At 37.8% G+C, this 15,906-nt stretch overlaps 1 protein-coding gene across 1 annotated transcript; it reads left to right on the top strand.

The window, feature by feature from the left end:
• The first annotated feature begins 13,028 nt into the window (after nucleotides 1-13,028).
• On the top strand, nucleotides 13,029-15,472 carry CUNH1orf68 (chromosome unknown C1orf68 homolog). Its single transcript, XM_027870521.1, has 2 exons — nucleotides 13,029-13,093; nucleotides 14,313-15,472. The coding sequence occupies exon 2, from the start codon at nucleotides 14,337-14,339 to the stop codon at nucleotides 15,210-15,212; it is 876 nt and encodes a 291-aa protein (XP_027726322.1). The 5' UTR covers nucleotides 13,029-13,093; nucleotides 14,313-14,336; the 3' UTR covers nucleotides 15,213-15,472.
• Nucleotides 15,473-15,906: the final 434 nt, after the last annotated feature.

The raw sequence follows: 15,906 nt of genomic DNA, 5'->3' as shown, positions 1-15,906 counted from the left end.
GTTAAGTGACTTGCCCAGAATCACACAGCTAGGAAATATTATGTGTCTGAGGCTGGATTTGAACTCAGGTCCTCCTGACTCCAGGGCCGGTGCTCTATCCACTGTGCCACCTAGCCGCCCCAGATCCCAGTCTTATTAAGAATTTGTTTAAATTCTAATGCCATCTGATTTTGTATTATGAGAGGCAGTATGGCTCAGTGGATAAGGTACTGGACTTGACAGTTAAAAAGACCTGGATTTATTTCCCATCCCTGCAAATTACTAACTGTGATGCAAGCCACAATCTTTTTGTGCTTGAGTTTACTCATCTGTAAAATGGGAATAATAGCACCCACCTCACAAGATTGTTATGAGGCTCAAATGACAAAAACTAGTTAAAGCTCTATATAAATGTCATTTGTGGCTCACAAAATTTGACTAAAATCTTGGTCTCATTCAGACATATAAGGCTGAGTTTGTGCTGAATTATGATCAAGAAATCATAAAATGATAGAATATTAGAGCCAGAAAAGTTCTTTCAATCCATTTAGCATAATCACTTCTTGACCCTCAGTGTGATGAGTACAAAAGCAACAAGAAGCATTTATTAAGCACCTACTATGTGCCCAGCACTGTGCTAAGCACTAGGGATATAAAGAAAGGCAAAAGACAGAACCTGACCTCAAGAAGCTCACAGTATAATGGGGGGAGACAACATGCAAACCATTATGTACAAACAAGATATCGATAGGATAAAATGGAGATAATCAACAGAGGGAAGGCACTAGAATTAAGAGGGATTTGGACAGGCTTCCTACAGAAGATGGAATTTTAACTGGGACTTGAAGTAAGCCAGGGAGACCAAGAGGCAGAGATGAGGAGAAATAGTATTCCAGGTCAGTGAAAATGACCAGAGTTAAATCTGGGTCACATGAGCAAAAAAAAAATTTGGAGGATGAGACATTTTCTTTGATCCTCACAACCTCTCAAACTTCTCCAAAGCAGAAATTATTCACAAATGATAAAGCAAATTTTAGCTGTCTCCGTGGTCTAGGACACCCAAAACTCAAATGGCTATAAAAACTGACCAAATAAGCAAACAAACCAAAAAATAACCCATGTACTAATGCTGACCCTGAGTTTATTTAGCACCCATTCCCATCCACTTTCTATGCTACTGGCAGTGAGACCATACTAGTAAACCCAAAGATTCAACACACAGGATTCCAACAAATTCAACCTCACAGCCTGGTGCCCCATCTCTTTTCAGTGACGTGAGACCCTGACTCTAGGCTGAGGAAGTTTGCCAGACATGTAGTTAGCATGGCAGCAGCACTCCAGGACTAACATCTCTGATGTGAGTGCTTACTGAACTTTTTTCAGGGCTGTAGCATGCACAGTGTCCGCACCCTGGTAAACTGTCTTGGCAAATGGGCTAAATGAGGTGTAACTAACAAGCCTCAAACTTGTTGGTGAGTTAGGGGGATATCTACCCCAAGAATGTGAAGACTTCTTCCAGAGGAATGGGTACATGAGAACAATTTGTTCCAATGCCCTTGAAGGTGGCTGAAACAGGAGCTGTGGCTCATTGAGAGCTTGGTCAGACATCAAAGATGCCAAGGTCATCCACTACATCTCATGTCATTTCTAGTTGTTCCTGACTTTTGTCCTGCCACTGTCCTGACTCTGTTGACTCAGGAAGAGAGAATGAGGCTGAAGACTTTGTGCAACTCTGCCTCACTTAAATCTAATTCACAGCAAGTCAAAATATCATCCTGTGACATCATTGTTCTTTTTCAAAAAATGAAGAACAAACTAAAACAACAAACAATCTAGGCATAGAAGCTTGCTAGGACTATGACAGACCATTAAGCACCATGGCAGCCCTTCAAGAAAAGAAGCTTGCTAGTGCTACAGTAGACAATGGGCTGCTATGCAAAAGATCTCTGTGGGAGAGCAGAAGGACAGAGGGAAAGAGGCAGAACACATATTGAAATGTCCCCTCCCCACTCTCCATTTCCTCTGGAGTCTTGGAGACCCAAATAACAGAAATTAATCCTGTAGCACAGGAGTAGACAACTCTCTGAATTGCTGGTGTTGAGGAACAGAAGGAGCTAGACAGGAAAAAACACTGTGTGTGTGTGTGTGTGTGTGTGTGTGTGTGTGTGTGTGTGTGGTGGTGGTGGTGGTGGTGGTAGTATGCAGGACTCCACTAAGCCTGATGGAAAGAACTCAGCATCCAGATGGGGACAGTTGTATTTACCCAGAAGTCAGTTGGGCAGAGACTTAGGCTGCTAAAACAAGAATTGCCCAGTATGAGAGGAGCCTGAGATGCTTTGAAACTCAGTTCCCAAAGAAAACACTTCCAGAAGGGAGAGAGTCAGAAAGTAAGCTATAGTGGAAAATAAGGGATGGGAGGAGAAAAAGACTAAAATTAGCAAAGATCTCAGGAGAAAGAAAACTCAAAGACATTGCACATAAGCAATAGGTAAAACATTAACAATAGAAGGAAATATGGCCTCCAATACTAGTAAACAAATTCCAGCATCTATAGTAAATACTATGAAACAAAGGAAAATTATCTAATATTTGATGAAACAGAGGACCCTGTGGAATGTGAGTAGATTATGGAACCACAAGATGATGTTCCTGAGTGGGCCAAAAGATAAATAAGGAATATGAAAGCAGAATTTGTGGCCTGCACAGCAAAAATATGGACAAAGCAGAAAAGCTGGAATCTGCAATGGCAAGTCTAACCAAAGAAACAAAAAAGAGAACAATAAATTGGGAATACAATATATAGAAATGAAGGACAATCTAGAAGAAGAGAAGCACAAATCAATATCACTATGAGAAAATGTGCTCAATATTCAAGCAAAACATATTGATTTTGAAGACAAGATGTGTAGAGACAATCTGAGGATCATAGGTCTTCCAAAAGAGTATGACAGGACAAAAAAACCTTCGCACTACAACGAAGGAAATAATAGAAGAGAAGTGTCCAGAACTTCTAAACATAAAAATGAAATTCTCACTGAAAGAATTCACAGATTGCCTCCAGGAAAAAACCTAAGGATGCAAATTCCAAGACATATAGTGGTTAAATTTAACTATTTAATTCAGATACAACAAATTCTTCAAGGCATCAGGAAATTTTCCATTATAAAGGAAAGAACATTCAAAGAACTCAAGACTATTTTGCACCCACCAGAAAAATGAAAAGGGAATGGAATGATGGGTTCTAAAGAGCAATGGAACTTAGAATGCAGCCCAGGGTGATCTATCCAAATTTGAGTTTAATCCCATGGAACAGGAGATGGACATTAAACAGTAAAGAAGAGTTTGAAATATTCTTAGAAAGAAAATCAGAACTGAAGATATTATTTGCCTTTCAAGAACTTCAGATAACAGAAATTCAGGAGGGTTGAATAAATACAGCAACCAGGGAAAGCAACCACAACAGAATGACATCAGAGAGACCAATAAAAACTTCTTTCTAAATGTACAGACATATTCACTAATTGATAAAAAGTCAAACTATATAAATAGGTAATTTTCAGAGAAAGAAATCAAAGCTATCAATAACCATATGAAAAAATGCTCTATATCACTAATAATTAAACTCAATTTTGAGAGCTGTAAGAATTGGCATTGTTTTGGGAATGAGGCACAATGGCAAAGGAGAATCTGTGGTGCAAACTCTATAAAACAGTAGCAGAAATTGCATAGAGCAGAGAGCCTAGAATGGATGCCTTGGAAATTTTGATTGCATGAGGAATATAAAGAAGAGAGAGAGGGCCTAGATAACAATAGGGGTCATGAACCAGAGAATGAGAGTCTAGAATACATAGAAACAAAGATTGTATAATGAAGAAAGTGTAGGAAATCTATTTTGGAAAGGGGCACAAAAATGAAATATGAAAGAATAATAACTACAAAACTATTAAAGGGGAGGAAGGGGAAATCTATTTGACATAGGGGAAAAACAGGAAGAATTATATAACCAAATCAAAGTAGGAGAGAAGAAGGAACTAATAAGCAAAATCCCAAAAGGAGAGGGGTAATGAATGAGAGGAACCAGGGGCAATAGGGCCACCTTAAAAAATTAAGCTAAAGTAACTGAAGGAACATAGTACTGTGTTTATAGTAGAAGAAGAAAAATCATAACATGAAAGAAACTCCAATATTAGAGACAAATGGAGGAAAATATAAACCTAATTCTCATAACTTTAAATATGAATGGATTAAACAGTCTAATAAAGTAAAAAAGAGCTACAAAACTGATAAGAAAACAGAACCCTACAATCTGTTGTTTACAAGAAACACATTTAAGAAACAAAGATATACCCAAAATATAACTAAGGAAATGGAATTTTTTTTTTTACTATGTATTGAGCAAATACAAAATGCAGGAGTCACAATCATGCTACTGACAAAGTGAATACAAACATTCAAAGAATTAAAAGGGATAAACAAGGAAACTACATTTTGCTGAAAAGAATCATGGACAACAAGCCAACATCGGTAATAATCTTGTATGCTTCAAATGCCTTAGTATCTAAATTCATAAAGGAATCATTATCTGAGTAACAAGAAGACATAGGCAGGAACACAATAGTAACAGGAGACTTTGATATCCCTCTCTTAGTTTTGAATAAGTCTAACAGAAAGATAAATAAAAAAGAAAAATGTAGAAATGAGCAAATTGCTAGAGAAACTAGAGTTAAAAGATTTATGGTATCTTCTAAATGAGACTGCAGAAGAATGTACATATTTATGAGCACCACATGGTACTTTTACAAAATTGTACTAGGACACAAAGATATTGCAAACAAACGTGAAAAAGCAGAAATAGTAATATATCCTTTGGAGACCATGATGCAATCAAAGTAGTCATTGGTTCAGGGACTACATATCCCTAAAAACATACATTAACAAAATAGAAAAAGAGAGGACTAATAAACTTAATATGCACTAAAAAAAAATTAGAAAGCCAACAAATAAGCAAACCAAAAATAAGTACAAAAGAAGATATATTAAAAATAAGAGGGGAAATAGATAAATTAGAAAAAAATCTAAATCATAAATAAAGCTAAAATCTGATTCTTTGAAAGGGCAAATAAAATTAGGTATTAGCTAATCTGATTAAAAAGAAGAGGACAGAAAATAAAATCAATAAAATAGCAAATAAGGAAGGTGAAATCACAATAAAACCAGAAGAAATAAAATAAAAATCAGGCCATATTATTCACAGTTATATGTTAACAAAGAACCCAAAAGAAATAGAGGAATATCTTCAAAAATACAAAATACCCACCCTATCAGAGAACCAATCTTAGTAAAGGCAATAGATCTAGCAAAGGGGCTATTAAGGAAAAACAAAACAAAAACAACTCTTGGTTCTGATGCATTCACAGAATTCTATTAAACTTTTTTTTTCAGTGAAAGATAAGGTTTATTAGAACATTCATCATACTGAGCAGACTCTTAAGGAGTCTGAATGTTAGTGAGCTATTGGCTAGATTATAAGAATCTGAGCAGTGGCTAGATTTTAAGAATCCAAGCCTCTATTAAACTTTTAAAAAAACAATTAGTACCCATACTTCCCAAAAGATACAGACTGGAGACTGCTTTAGTTGCATCTCAGAAATTTTGTTATATTGTTTGAATTGTTATAGTTTTCTTTTACATAGTTATTAATTATTTCCATGATTTGTTCTTTAACCCACTCATCTTTGTATCAAATTCTCTGATAAGGGTTCAATATCCAAGATGTATATATATGTTTGTGTGTGTGTGTGTATGTATATATATATATATATATGTGCATTTATTAACACACACATATATGACTAACAGTCATTCCCTGATAGATAAGTAGTCCATCGATATAAACAAACAGTTCTTAAAAGAAGAATTGCAAAGTATTTACAACCACATGAAAAAAATTCACAACCAAATTATTAATAAGAAGAGAAAACAAATCAAAATAACCCCGAGGTTTCACTTCATACTCTGTAAAGTGGCAAAAATGCAAAAAAATGGCAATAGTTCCTGTTGGAAGTATTGTGGAATGATAGGCACGCTAATAAATTGTTGGTGGAGCTGTGCAATCATTTTGGAAAGCAATTTGGAATCATGCAAATGAATTGACTAAAATGTCTATACCATTTTGAACCAGAGATTCCATTACTGGGCTTATACCACAAGGAAGCCATTGATAAGAAGAAAGTCTCCTATACTCCAAAATATTTTTTGCAGTACTTTTTGTTATAGTTAAGAACTGAAAACAAAGGAGATGCCCATTGATTAAGGAATGGCTAAACAAATATGTTACATGAATATAATGAAATGCTGTAAGAAACGATGTGTGATAAATACAGAGAAGCATAGCAAGATTTATGTGAACTAAAGCAGAATGAAGTCAGCAGAGCCAAGAAAGCAATATACATAATAACTACAATAATATAAATTAAAAGAACTACACACCAAAAATTCAAAAGTGAATATAGCAAAATTATAAAAATCAAGAAGGGCTAGAATGAAGAGATATGATAGGACATCTCCAACCCATTCCTTTATGGAGATAGAAGGTCGAAAAGTGTTATATGTTATACATGTTTTTTGGATTTTTTCAACATATTAATCAGTTGTGCTGATTTTGTTTTCTTTTCTTAAAAATACTATTTGTTATATGGGATGAATCTCAGGGATGGGGATGGGGAGAAATATTTGGGATAATTGTGATGACATAAGAAACAGAAGACATCAATAAAAACTTTTTAATTAAAAAAAAAAAAGGAAAACGCCCAGAGTCAAGACATAGGGTGTCTTCTGTTTCTCCTAGACCTGAAGATCTCTATAAAGGAAATAGGTAACTCTCAGGTTATTTAAAATTTCACTTGCCTTAAATCAGGGGGCTAGACTAATTTAATTTAATTCAATTCAACAAACATTGAATACATGGCTACACTGTTCAAGGTACTGTCTTGGATTCTGGGCTGCCCTCAAGGAGCTTTCGTTCTATTGTGGACATACAACATATACACAGCTAAGTAAAAACAAATTAATTTCAAAATAATGTAAAGTAATTTCAAGAGGGAGAGAGCCCTAATAGCTGGGGCTATCAAGAAAAGTATAGTTTAGAAGACAACATCTGAATTGTGCTCTAAATGATATCCAAATTTCTAAGGTTCAAGTCCCCTTCAGCCCTCTGATTCCAGTTGATCATTCTAGGAATTTGATTCTATTACTCTGTGATTGCATGAGTCCACTATTTTGACTCTAGGATTGTATTATTTTTTGAATCTATGACGCTCTGATTCTACGAGTCTGAATCCATAAGGACGCGTGGCAATCTTACGACTGTTGTACCTAATTTAGGATGTGTGACTCACCAGGCCCTTGCACAAGTCACATGGCTTCTTGGTATCTTACTTTTCCAACTAGTAAAATGGGCAGAATGTACCCCACCCACCTCAGTGGGGTGGCATGAACATTGTCTTACATAGATGCTGTTAATATTCTCTGTAGATGTCAAGCCAATGAGTGAGGATGTCAGCAAGTCTCTGCCAAGCAGGAAATGACACAGTTGGAGCTCTTGCTCCACCATTTTTCATGGTGGGGCAGAAGTCACACAGAAAACCCTACGTAACTTAAGTATGATATATAAATGTAAGTGATGATTATGACTATTGTTATTATAAACACTGGTTTTATTAACACTAATAAATTGTAGTTAACATGATGAACAACATTAGGCTACAGATGGGGATTCTCTTTCCAGCTTAGCCCCATCGATAGTTAAATATCCTGGACTGCACAATCACATGGGGATCCTTCAGGAGACACTGGGTAGGATATATGGTGGAACAATAGCTAAAGGATGATGGGAAACATAATTTTCCTTGGTTTCAGATAAATGACAGAGTCATAGAATGTTGGTGTCAGAAGGGACCTTAGAGATAAGCTAGTCCAGGAGCAGGCAAACTATAGTATAGGGCTAAATCTAGCCCACAGCCTGCATTTGTGAGGCCTAGCCAAGAACATTTTTTACATTTAAAAATAAAGTTTTATTATATTTTAAAATATAAAAAGCAGGGGCAGCGAGGTGGCACAGTGGACAGAGCACCAGCTCTGGAGTTAGGAGGACCTGAGTTCAAATCCAGCTTCAGACACTTGACACTTATTAGCTGTGTGACCCTGGGCGAGTCATTTAACCCCATTGCCTAGCTCCCAAAAAATGTAAAAATCATTCTCTTTTTTAAACAATATTTTTTACTTTAGACTTGAATATAAAATGAGAAAAGAGAAAAAAATCATTGCCAGGTACACAGCAGACCATAAGAGAGGATTAGATATAAACAATAAATTTCCATTTCAAATAAACCTATATAATAAACACTACACATTGTTTTCAAAGTTGCCCCGCTTTTCTTTGCTTCCTTGTTAGTTTTCTTTTGTTCTCAGCTGTGCACTTTTTTTTTGGGGGGAGGCAATGGGGTTAAGTGACTTTGCCCAGAGTCACACAGCTAGTAAGTGTATGTGTCTGAGGCCAGATTTGAACCCAGGTCCTCTTAACTCCAGGGTTGGTGCTCTATCTACTGTGCCACCTAGCTGCTCCTACTGTCCCCCCCCCCACAGCCCTAAAGAAGGCTACAATTAAACATGGATATATATCTTTGTGTATAGCTCTCATTTTTATAATGTTTCCTAAAAGCAACATATTGTTGAATTCAAATTTTCAATCTGTTAAATGTAAGACTGTACTACGCTTACTTCCAGCTGTCCTCTGTTTCTCTGAAGGTGAACAGCATCTTCCTTCATATGTCCAAGTCTTTTCATGTTTTTCTAAATCAATCAGTTCATCATTTTCTACACCACAGTGGTATTCCAACCTAATCACATCCTATCTGAGAGACTATGAAAAATTTCCCCCAATTTTCTGCATTCCTTTTATTCTTGGCTATATAGATTTTATTTACTCAAGAAAATTTTAATTTAAAATAATCAAAATTATCCTCCTTATACATCAATAATACTCTCCCTTATAATATTTTTTAAGTTCTGATTTTGCTAAATCTATTTCCTTTACATCTTTTTTCCTGGTTTCTTTGAAGTTCCTGACCTTTTGCTCTTCCAAGTAAACTTTTTATTATTTTCCTAACTCAGTAAAATTTTTTTTGTAATTTAATTGGAATGACATTGAATAAATAGGTTAGTTAGGAAAAATTGTCATTTAAAAATTATATTGGCTTTACCTACCCATGAACAATAAATATTACTACAGTTATTTAGATCTGAGTTTATTTGTATTAAAAATATTTTATGTTTATGTTCATATAGTTCCTGTGTCTATTTTGGCAGGTATATGTTCAGGTATTTTATACTGTCTAGGTATTTCAAATGGTCTAAAACAATATTGAGTAATATTACTGACACATAGTAGTTTCTTTATTCTTCACTTTTGATGAAATCTAATTTAACTTTAACTTTGTCTGAGATCATGATTACTATCCCTGCTTTTTTTACATACTAAATTTTACTCCTGCCCTTTATTATATCTTTGTGTGCATCTCTCATTTTTATAATGTTTCCTGAAAGCAACATATTGTTGAATTAAAATTTTTACTCTATCCATTTCCATTTTATGAGCAAATTCTTCCCATTCCCATTCTAAGCTAGTTACTTGTTGTGTATTTTTCTCCTTCCTATTTTTCCTCACTATTCTTCTCACCCTATTTAACTTAACTCTCCTCATTCCTCTGCTTTACTTCTACCCCTTATCTTGCCCTCTTATTCCTTAACCTACTCACCCCTCTAAGTCCCTCCCTTATCCTCTCCCCCCATCCTATCGTCTTCCTCTCTTATTTCTTTCTGAATTTAGAAGACTTTTATACATACACACACTACATATGTTGTTTTCTCTTTAACCCATTCCCTGTGAGAGTAAGGTTCCAGCACTACCTGCCCTACCTATGATTAGCTTCTTCTGTTATCAATTTTTCCTTTTATGCCTCATTTGTCTGAGATAATTACTCCTTTTAATCTCTCCCAACACAGTTTTAATTTTTTTAGAATCACCCCATCATACTCAGCTTAGCCCAAGCCTTTCTTTCAAACTACCCAAATAATGGTGACAGTCATAAGAGTACTGCTAATATTTTCTCATATACAAAGTAAACAATTGGACCTTGTTGAGACCCTTATGATTGGTCTTTAATGTTCACCTTATATTTCTCCTGGATGTTATATGTAGAATTTTCCCTTAAGTTCTGGGGTTATTTTTTTTTGTCACAAAAACCTGAAAGTCTTTCAGTTTGTTAAATGTCAATTTTTTTTTTCATTCAGGATTATATTTAGTTTTGCTGGGTAAGTTACCTTTGGTTGTAATCCCAGCTCTTTTGCTCTATGGTAAAAGCCAGTCTCAATCAAGTTGCTTACTGTCTCAGGGAGGGAGGAGGTAAGGAGAAAATTTGGAACTCAAAATTAAAAAAAAAATTAATGTTAAAATTGTCTTTACATGTAATTGGGAAAAAATAAAACAGTTAAAAAACATTTTTTTGGGGGGCTAGGCAACTGGGTTAAGTGACTTGCCCAGGATCACACAGCTAATAAGCGTCAAGTGTTTGAGGCTGGATTTGAACTCTGGTCTTCATAAATCCAGGGTTGGTGCTGTATCCACTGTGCCACCTAGCTGCCCCTAAAAAAAAATTTAAAAAGCCACTGTCAGTTTGCTGGTCATACAAAAACAGGCAGCTGGAGAGTATATTTGGCCCTCAGATCACAATTTTCTGACCCTTGATTCCTGATCCAAGTCCAATCTCCTCATTTTACAGATAAGAAAACAAAGGCCTTATGAAGGGAAATGACTTTCTATGAGTATGCACTGTTAGTAGCATTCATCAGGACAGAAATCCATCTTTTAATCTAACGTGGTTGCTTTTTATTTCCACTCTGCCCAAACTTTACATTCCCTTTCCTGACAACAATCATTTGCAGAATCTATACCCTGTACCTTTTCCTTCTTAGTTCAATTCAATTCAATTCAACAAATATTAATTAAACATCTCCTATGTTCAAGGCAACATGAGAGACACTGAAGACACAAAGACAAAAATTCTGCGGACATGCAGTTTACACATGAATAAGCAAATGCAAAGTACACACAGAGGGATACCATGTAATTTCAAGATGGAGAAATAACTGTGGGAATCGAAACAGACCTTGCATAGGAGCACCAGAGCTTTGCTTTTAAGGAACCTAGGGGAAGGGAAAAGGAAAGGAAGAGAATAAGCATTAATATAGTGCCTACTATGTGCTAGGTACTCTGACAAGCACTTTTACAACTATCATTTCATTTGATCTTTACAACAACTCTGTGAAGTTAAGTGACTTGCCCAGAATCACAAAGCTAGTGAGTGTCTGAGGCTGGATGTGACCTCAGGTCCTCCTGATTCCAGAACACTGCATTAGAGATTAGGAGGGAATGCATTCCAGACAATGGGGGAACCACTTACATAAAGGTACAGATTTGGAAGATGGAATATTGTGTATGGGGGATAGCTAGCTAAGCAGTTTTACCAGAATGGAGAATGCATGAGGGGGCATAATATGAAAAAAGACAGCAAAAGGAGGTGGGAACCAGGTTTGGAGGACTTTAAAGGTCAGTTTGGGGAGTTTGTATTTAATCTCTGTCTGTGCCTGTCTACATTTCACTTTCCCATCAAGGTTCAGCTCAGGTGACACCTCCTCCATGAAGCCTGCTGATGCCTCCAGTTGTTAGTTCTCTCTCCCTCCTCAAATTATTGTCATTGCTGTTATTAAGACCAAGTCTCTCTATCTCACCCAGGCTGGAAGTATAGTGGCCACTCAAGAGCCTGATCCCAGCACTCCTCAGTGAAGGAGATTTAACCAGCTCCATTTTTCTGACCTGGACTGGTTTGCCCCTCTTTAAGCAGCTTAGTCGCCTTCCACTCCTAGGGACTCTCTGTTTTGGCACTACACTTCATATAGACATCCTAACAGCTTTAGCTCCACTGAATGCACCTCAGAACTTTCAAATTCTACCAGCCTCAGCCTCTCTAGCAGCAGGGATTACAGGCACACCTGTACAGGCACACCATGCCTGACTATCTCAAATTATCTCCTATTTACTTATTTGTGTACATGTTGTTTCCTTCTGCTCCCTCAGGATAATGTAAACTCCCTGAAGATAGGGTTTATTTTGTTTTTATTTTTGCTTTTTAATTATTTATTATTTTATCCCCTGGCCTAGCAGAAAACAAGCACTTTAGAAAGTTTTTCTTTTTTTCTGACTGTTCTTTGGAAGCATTTGGTTTTCACAGTGAGCTCAAAGAATCACTGGCACCAATGGATTTGTGGTCTCAACTCTGACCAGGGCTACAATGTCAATTTTCTAGGACAGCCTCCTGCAACCCTTACAGAAGAGCAGTCAACTCTTGAACCCAAATCATGCCTTTACTAAAGCTTGAGACTCTTAAATACCTTGAAAAACTGAGTGATCTAGACTAGTGGTTTCAAACTTGAATAGAAACAGGGGCCACTAAACCATACATCAGGATCCCTATGACTCCAAATTGATTTTGAAAATCACATATTAAAGTTTTCTATGTTCTATTGTAGTTTATTAATTTTGTTAAATATTTCCCAATTACATTTTAATTTGGTTCTGGACACTCAGGCATGTTGCCCACAGCTGTATGTTTGACACCTCCTGTCTAGACTTAAATATTCCTAGGGAAATATTCCTTTGAAATATGTGAGGACTTATAAGCATGAAGAGCAGGTCTACAGGTGAAGAATAGAATGAGAATCTTTTTATTTTTTTCTCTCATATTCCTGAGGACTCAGCACTGAACAGAGAGGCATGCTCTACCTGTGACTGAAGAGACAGCTATACGGAGGAGGAATCTGGCCAATGGAATGCCAGACTTGGTCATGGGGTGCCCAGCTGCCTGATGAAAGAATTAGATGCCAATAAATTACCTCATACCAAGAGTCAGAGCTAAGAATCCCTTATAAAAAGGCCTCCTGGTCTTGTGTTCCTTACAGCATCTGTCTTCTCAAAGCCTTGCTCCAGTCTACAAAGAGGGTGAGTCTCTTTGGGTTTCAAGAGTAGGGTGATGGGGTGGGATGAAGGATTTTGTAAACTTGGTGCCAGAAAACTCTGGACTAAAGAGTTATTGAGACATCCAGATAGAGATGGTAGAAGGGAAAGGTTTAGATAGGTTCTGGTTGAATATACAAAGGCTGTGGGGTACCCTGTGTTGGTAAATTATCTTAGGATATCCTGGGTCTTGCTTGTATTTAGTGATCTCTTGAGTTTCTGTTTCATGGGATGTAGAGATCCTGGATAACTTAAAGCCGTGGATAATTCAGAAGGAAATTTTATTTGGTTTTCTGATGTGTAACTTTTTTTTTTCACATTTGGTAAGGTTCAATTTGGAAATTACTATCAAAATGAGTTTGCTTTCCCAGGCCACACCCTGGATTAAGTGGTGAGAAACAGAGGCCAAGGAGGGAGAAATTACCCAGGAATTTACCATATTCTAAAGATAATCCACAAATCAGACAAAGAAGATATAGAATAAAGTAGAGTAGAATAGAAAAGGAAAGGAAAAGAAAGAAAAGAACAGAGTGAAATTGAATAAGGTATCAACAAGCATTTATCAAGAGCTTTACTATGTGCCAGGCACTGTGCTGAACCTAGGTATACAAAGAAAAGTCCTTTCCCTCCGGGGGCTCACAGTCTAATGGGGGAGACAACACACAAATAACTATGTACATGTACACATAAGATGTATGTTATATATATGAATACATGCATATACACACATGGTGGGGGGAGTGGAGGGGTGGAGAATGGAAGGTAATTGCAGAGGAAAGATAATATTTGTATGTGGCAGGGCATGGGGAGATGGTGAAAGATGTGCTAATATATGAGAAAGAACCTTGGGCTGGGAGTCGGGAGACATGGGTTAGGTCCTTTCTCTTCTATTTTCCAGTTGGGTAACCTTGGGAGAGTTCTTGGACCTATTTCTCAGAATCATAGTTTTCTCATATATAAAACAAGGGGGTTAAACTAGATGATCTTTAATAGAAATTTAGAGTTGAGAACAATCTTACAGATTATCTAATCTAATTCCCAGTGACAGATCCAGGATTAGAATCCTGTCTCCCTATACTGTAATTCTGCCAGATGTAGAAATTTTAAATGTAATTGTTTAAACCCCTCAAGTATCTAATAGATGTCTCTAGATTCTGAAAATGTCTCCCTGTTTCACTACCCCATTGTAAACTCCCTTTTTCAGATTCAGCACTTGAAGAAAAAAAAAATGTGTGACCAGCAGAAGCAGCCCCAGTTCCTGCCATGCTGTGTGAAAGGCTCAGCTTCAGGGCCCATCCAAACTACCCAAGGCCCAGCTCCTTGCCAGGCACAGGTTTCCTATGGGAGTGGACCAGAGCCATGCCAGTCTAAGACTTCCTTTGTAAAAGGAGCCTCTTCTATCTTGCAGAAAGGCCAATCTAAGAGTTCTTGTGTGAAATGTCCACCTCCATGCCAGACTACTTATGTCAAATGCCCAGCTCCATGCCAAACTACCTATGTGAAATGTGCACCTCCATGCCAGACTACCTATGTGAAATGTCCAGCTCCATGCCAAACTACCTTTGTGAAATGCCCACCTCCGTGTCAGACTACCTATGTGAAATGCGCTCCTCCGTGTCAGACTGCCTCTGTGAAATGTGCTCCTCCATGTCAAACTACCTCTGTGAAATGCCCAGCTCCAACCCAGGTACAAACCAATGTCAAATGCCCAGCTCCATGCCAAACGCAGTCTTCTGTCAAATGCCCAGCACCTTGCCAGACACAGACTTACTACGTGCAGGCTCCCTCTGTCCAGTACTTGGCACCACAGTACATGGTGCCATCTTCCTACTATGTTTCCAATTCCTGTGGCACCACTTCCTGCCCCACGGCTCCGATAAGCTTTGGAGTGAGGCCTTTGAGGCGCTGGATTCGTGGGCCCCAGTGCCGTGAAAGAAACATAGGCTGTTGTGAGAATTCTGGCTGTTGTGAGGATTCTGGCTGTTGTAGCTCTGGCTGTTGTAGCTCTGGCTGTTGTAGCTCTGGCTGCTGTTTGGGAATCATTCCCATGAGAGCCTGTGGCCCTGCCTGCTGTGCCAATGATGAAGATGACTGCTGCTGTTAGGATCCAACCTTCACTGCCATCTCCTTCTGCTATGTCCCTATTCTCTACCAGCTGGCTCTTGCTCCACAAGAGTAATCCTGGTCCTCTCATCCTCAGTCCTACCCAGTGATCCTGAAACCACAATGGTTGGAAGGAGAAAGGGAATAAGAAACTCCTAACATGTTCTCTGTGCCATGCTTGCTTCTTTTAAAAGGCTGCCTGCTAGAGTTAGATCAAAATAACAAAAACTTGTGCAACAATAAAACTGAGAATGCAACTTATAACAGTTCCCTGCGTGGTCATTTTCCCTCTGTTTGACTTCTCTAGGATCTTACTTCTTTCTGCACCTGAAGCTTAGCAAGAGCACAGAGGGAGGAGGAGGTGGACCAGGTTTGTCCTAGAGCAAGTTCCCAGTTTATTTTAGAACACACAGAGAATAATTCCATTTAAAATTGCCCGGGGTATGGAATGAAGGTCTCTGTCAAGCTAAAAGGCCTCTCCTGACCACTGACAGCAGAAAGTAACGAAGGTTCATAGGGTCATAACTTAGGCAGCTAGGTGGTGCGGTGGATAGAGCACTACGCCTGGAGACAAAAAGACTCATCTTCCTGAGTTCAAATCTGGCTTTAGACACTAGCTGTGTGACCCTGGACAAGTCATTTAAACTGTTTGCCTCAGTTTCCTCATCTGTAAAATGAGCTGGAGAAGGAAATGG

The sequence above is a fragment of the Vombatus ursinus genome, unplaced genomic scaffold, assembly GCF_900497805.2.
Source record: "Vombatus ursinus unplaced genomic scaffold, bare-nosed wombat genome assembly UNPS02014797.1, whole genome shotgun sequence".
NCBI classification, from domain to species: domain Eukaryota; kingdom Metazoa; phylum Chordata; class Mammalia; order Diprotodontia; family Vombatidae; genus Vombatus; species Vombatus ursinus.
The sequence above is the reverse complement of the archived record's forward strand: the minus strand, read 5'-3'. Positions and strand labels throughout refer to the sequence as shown.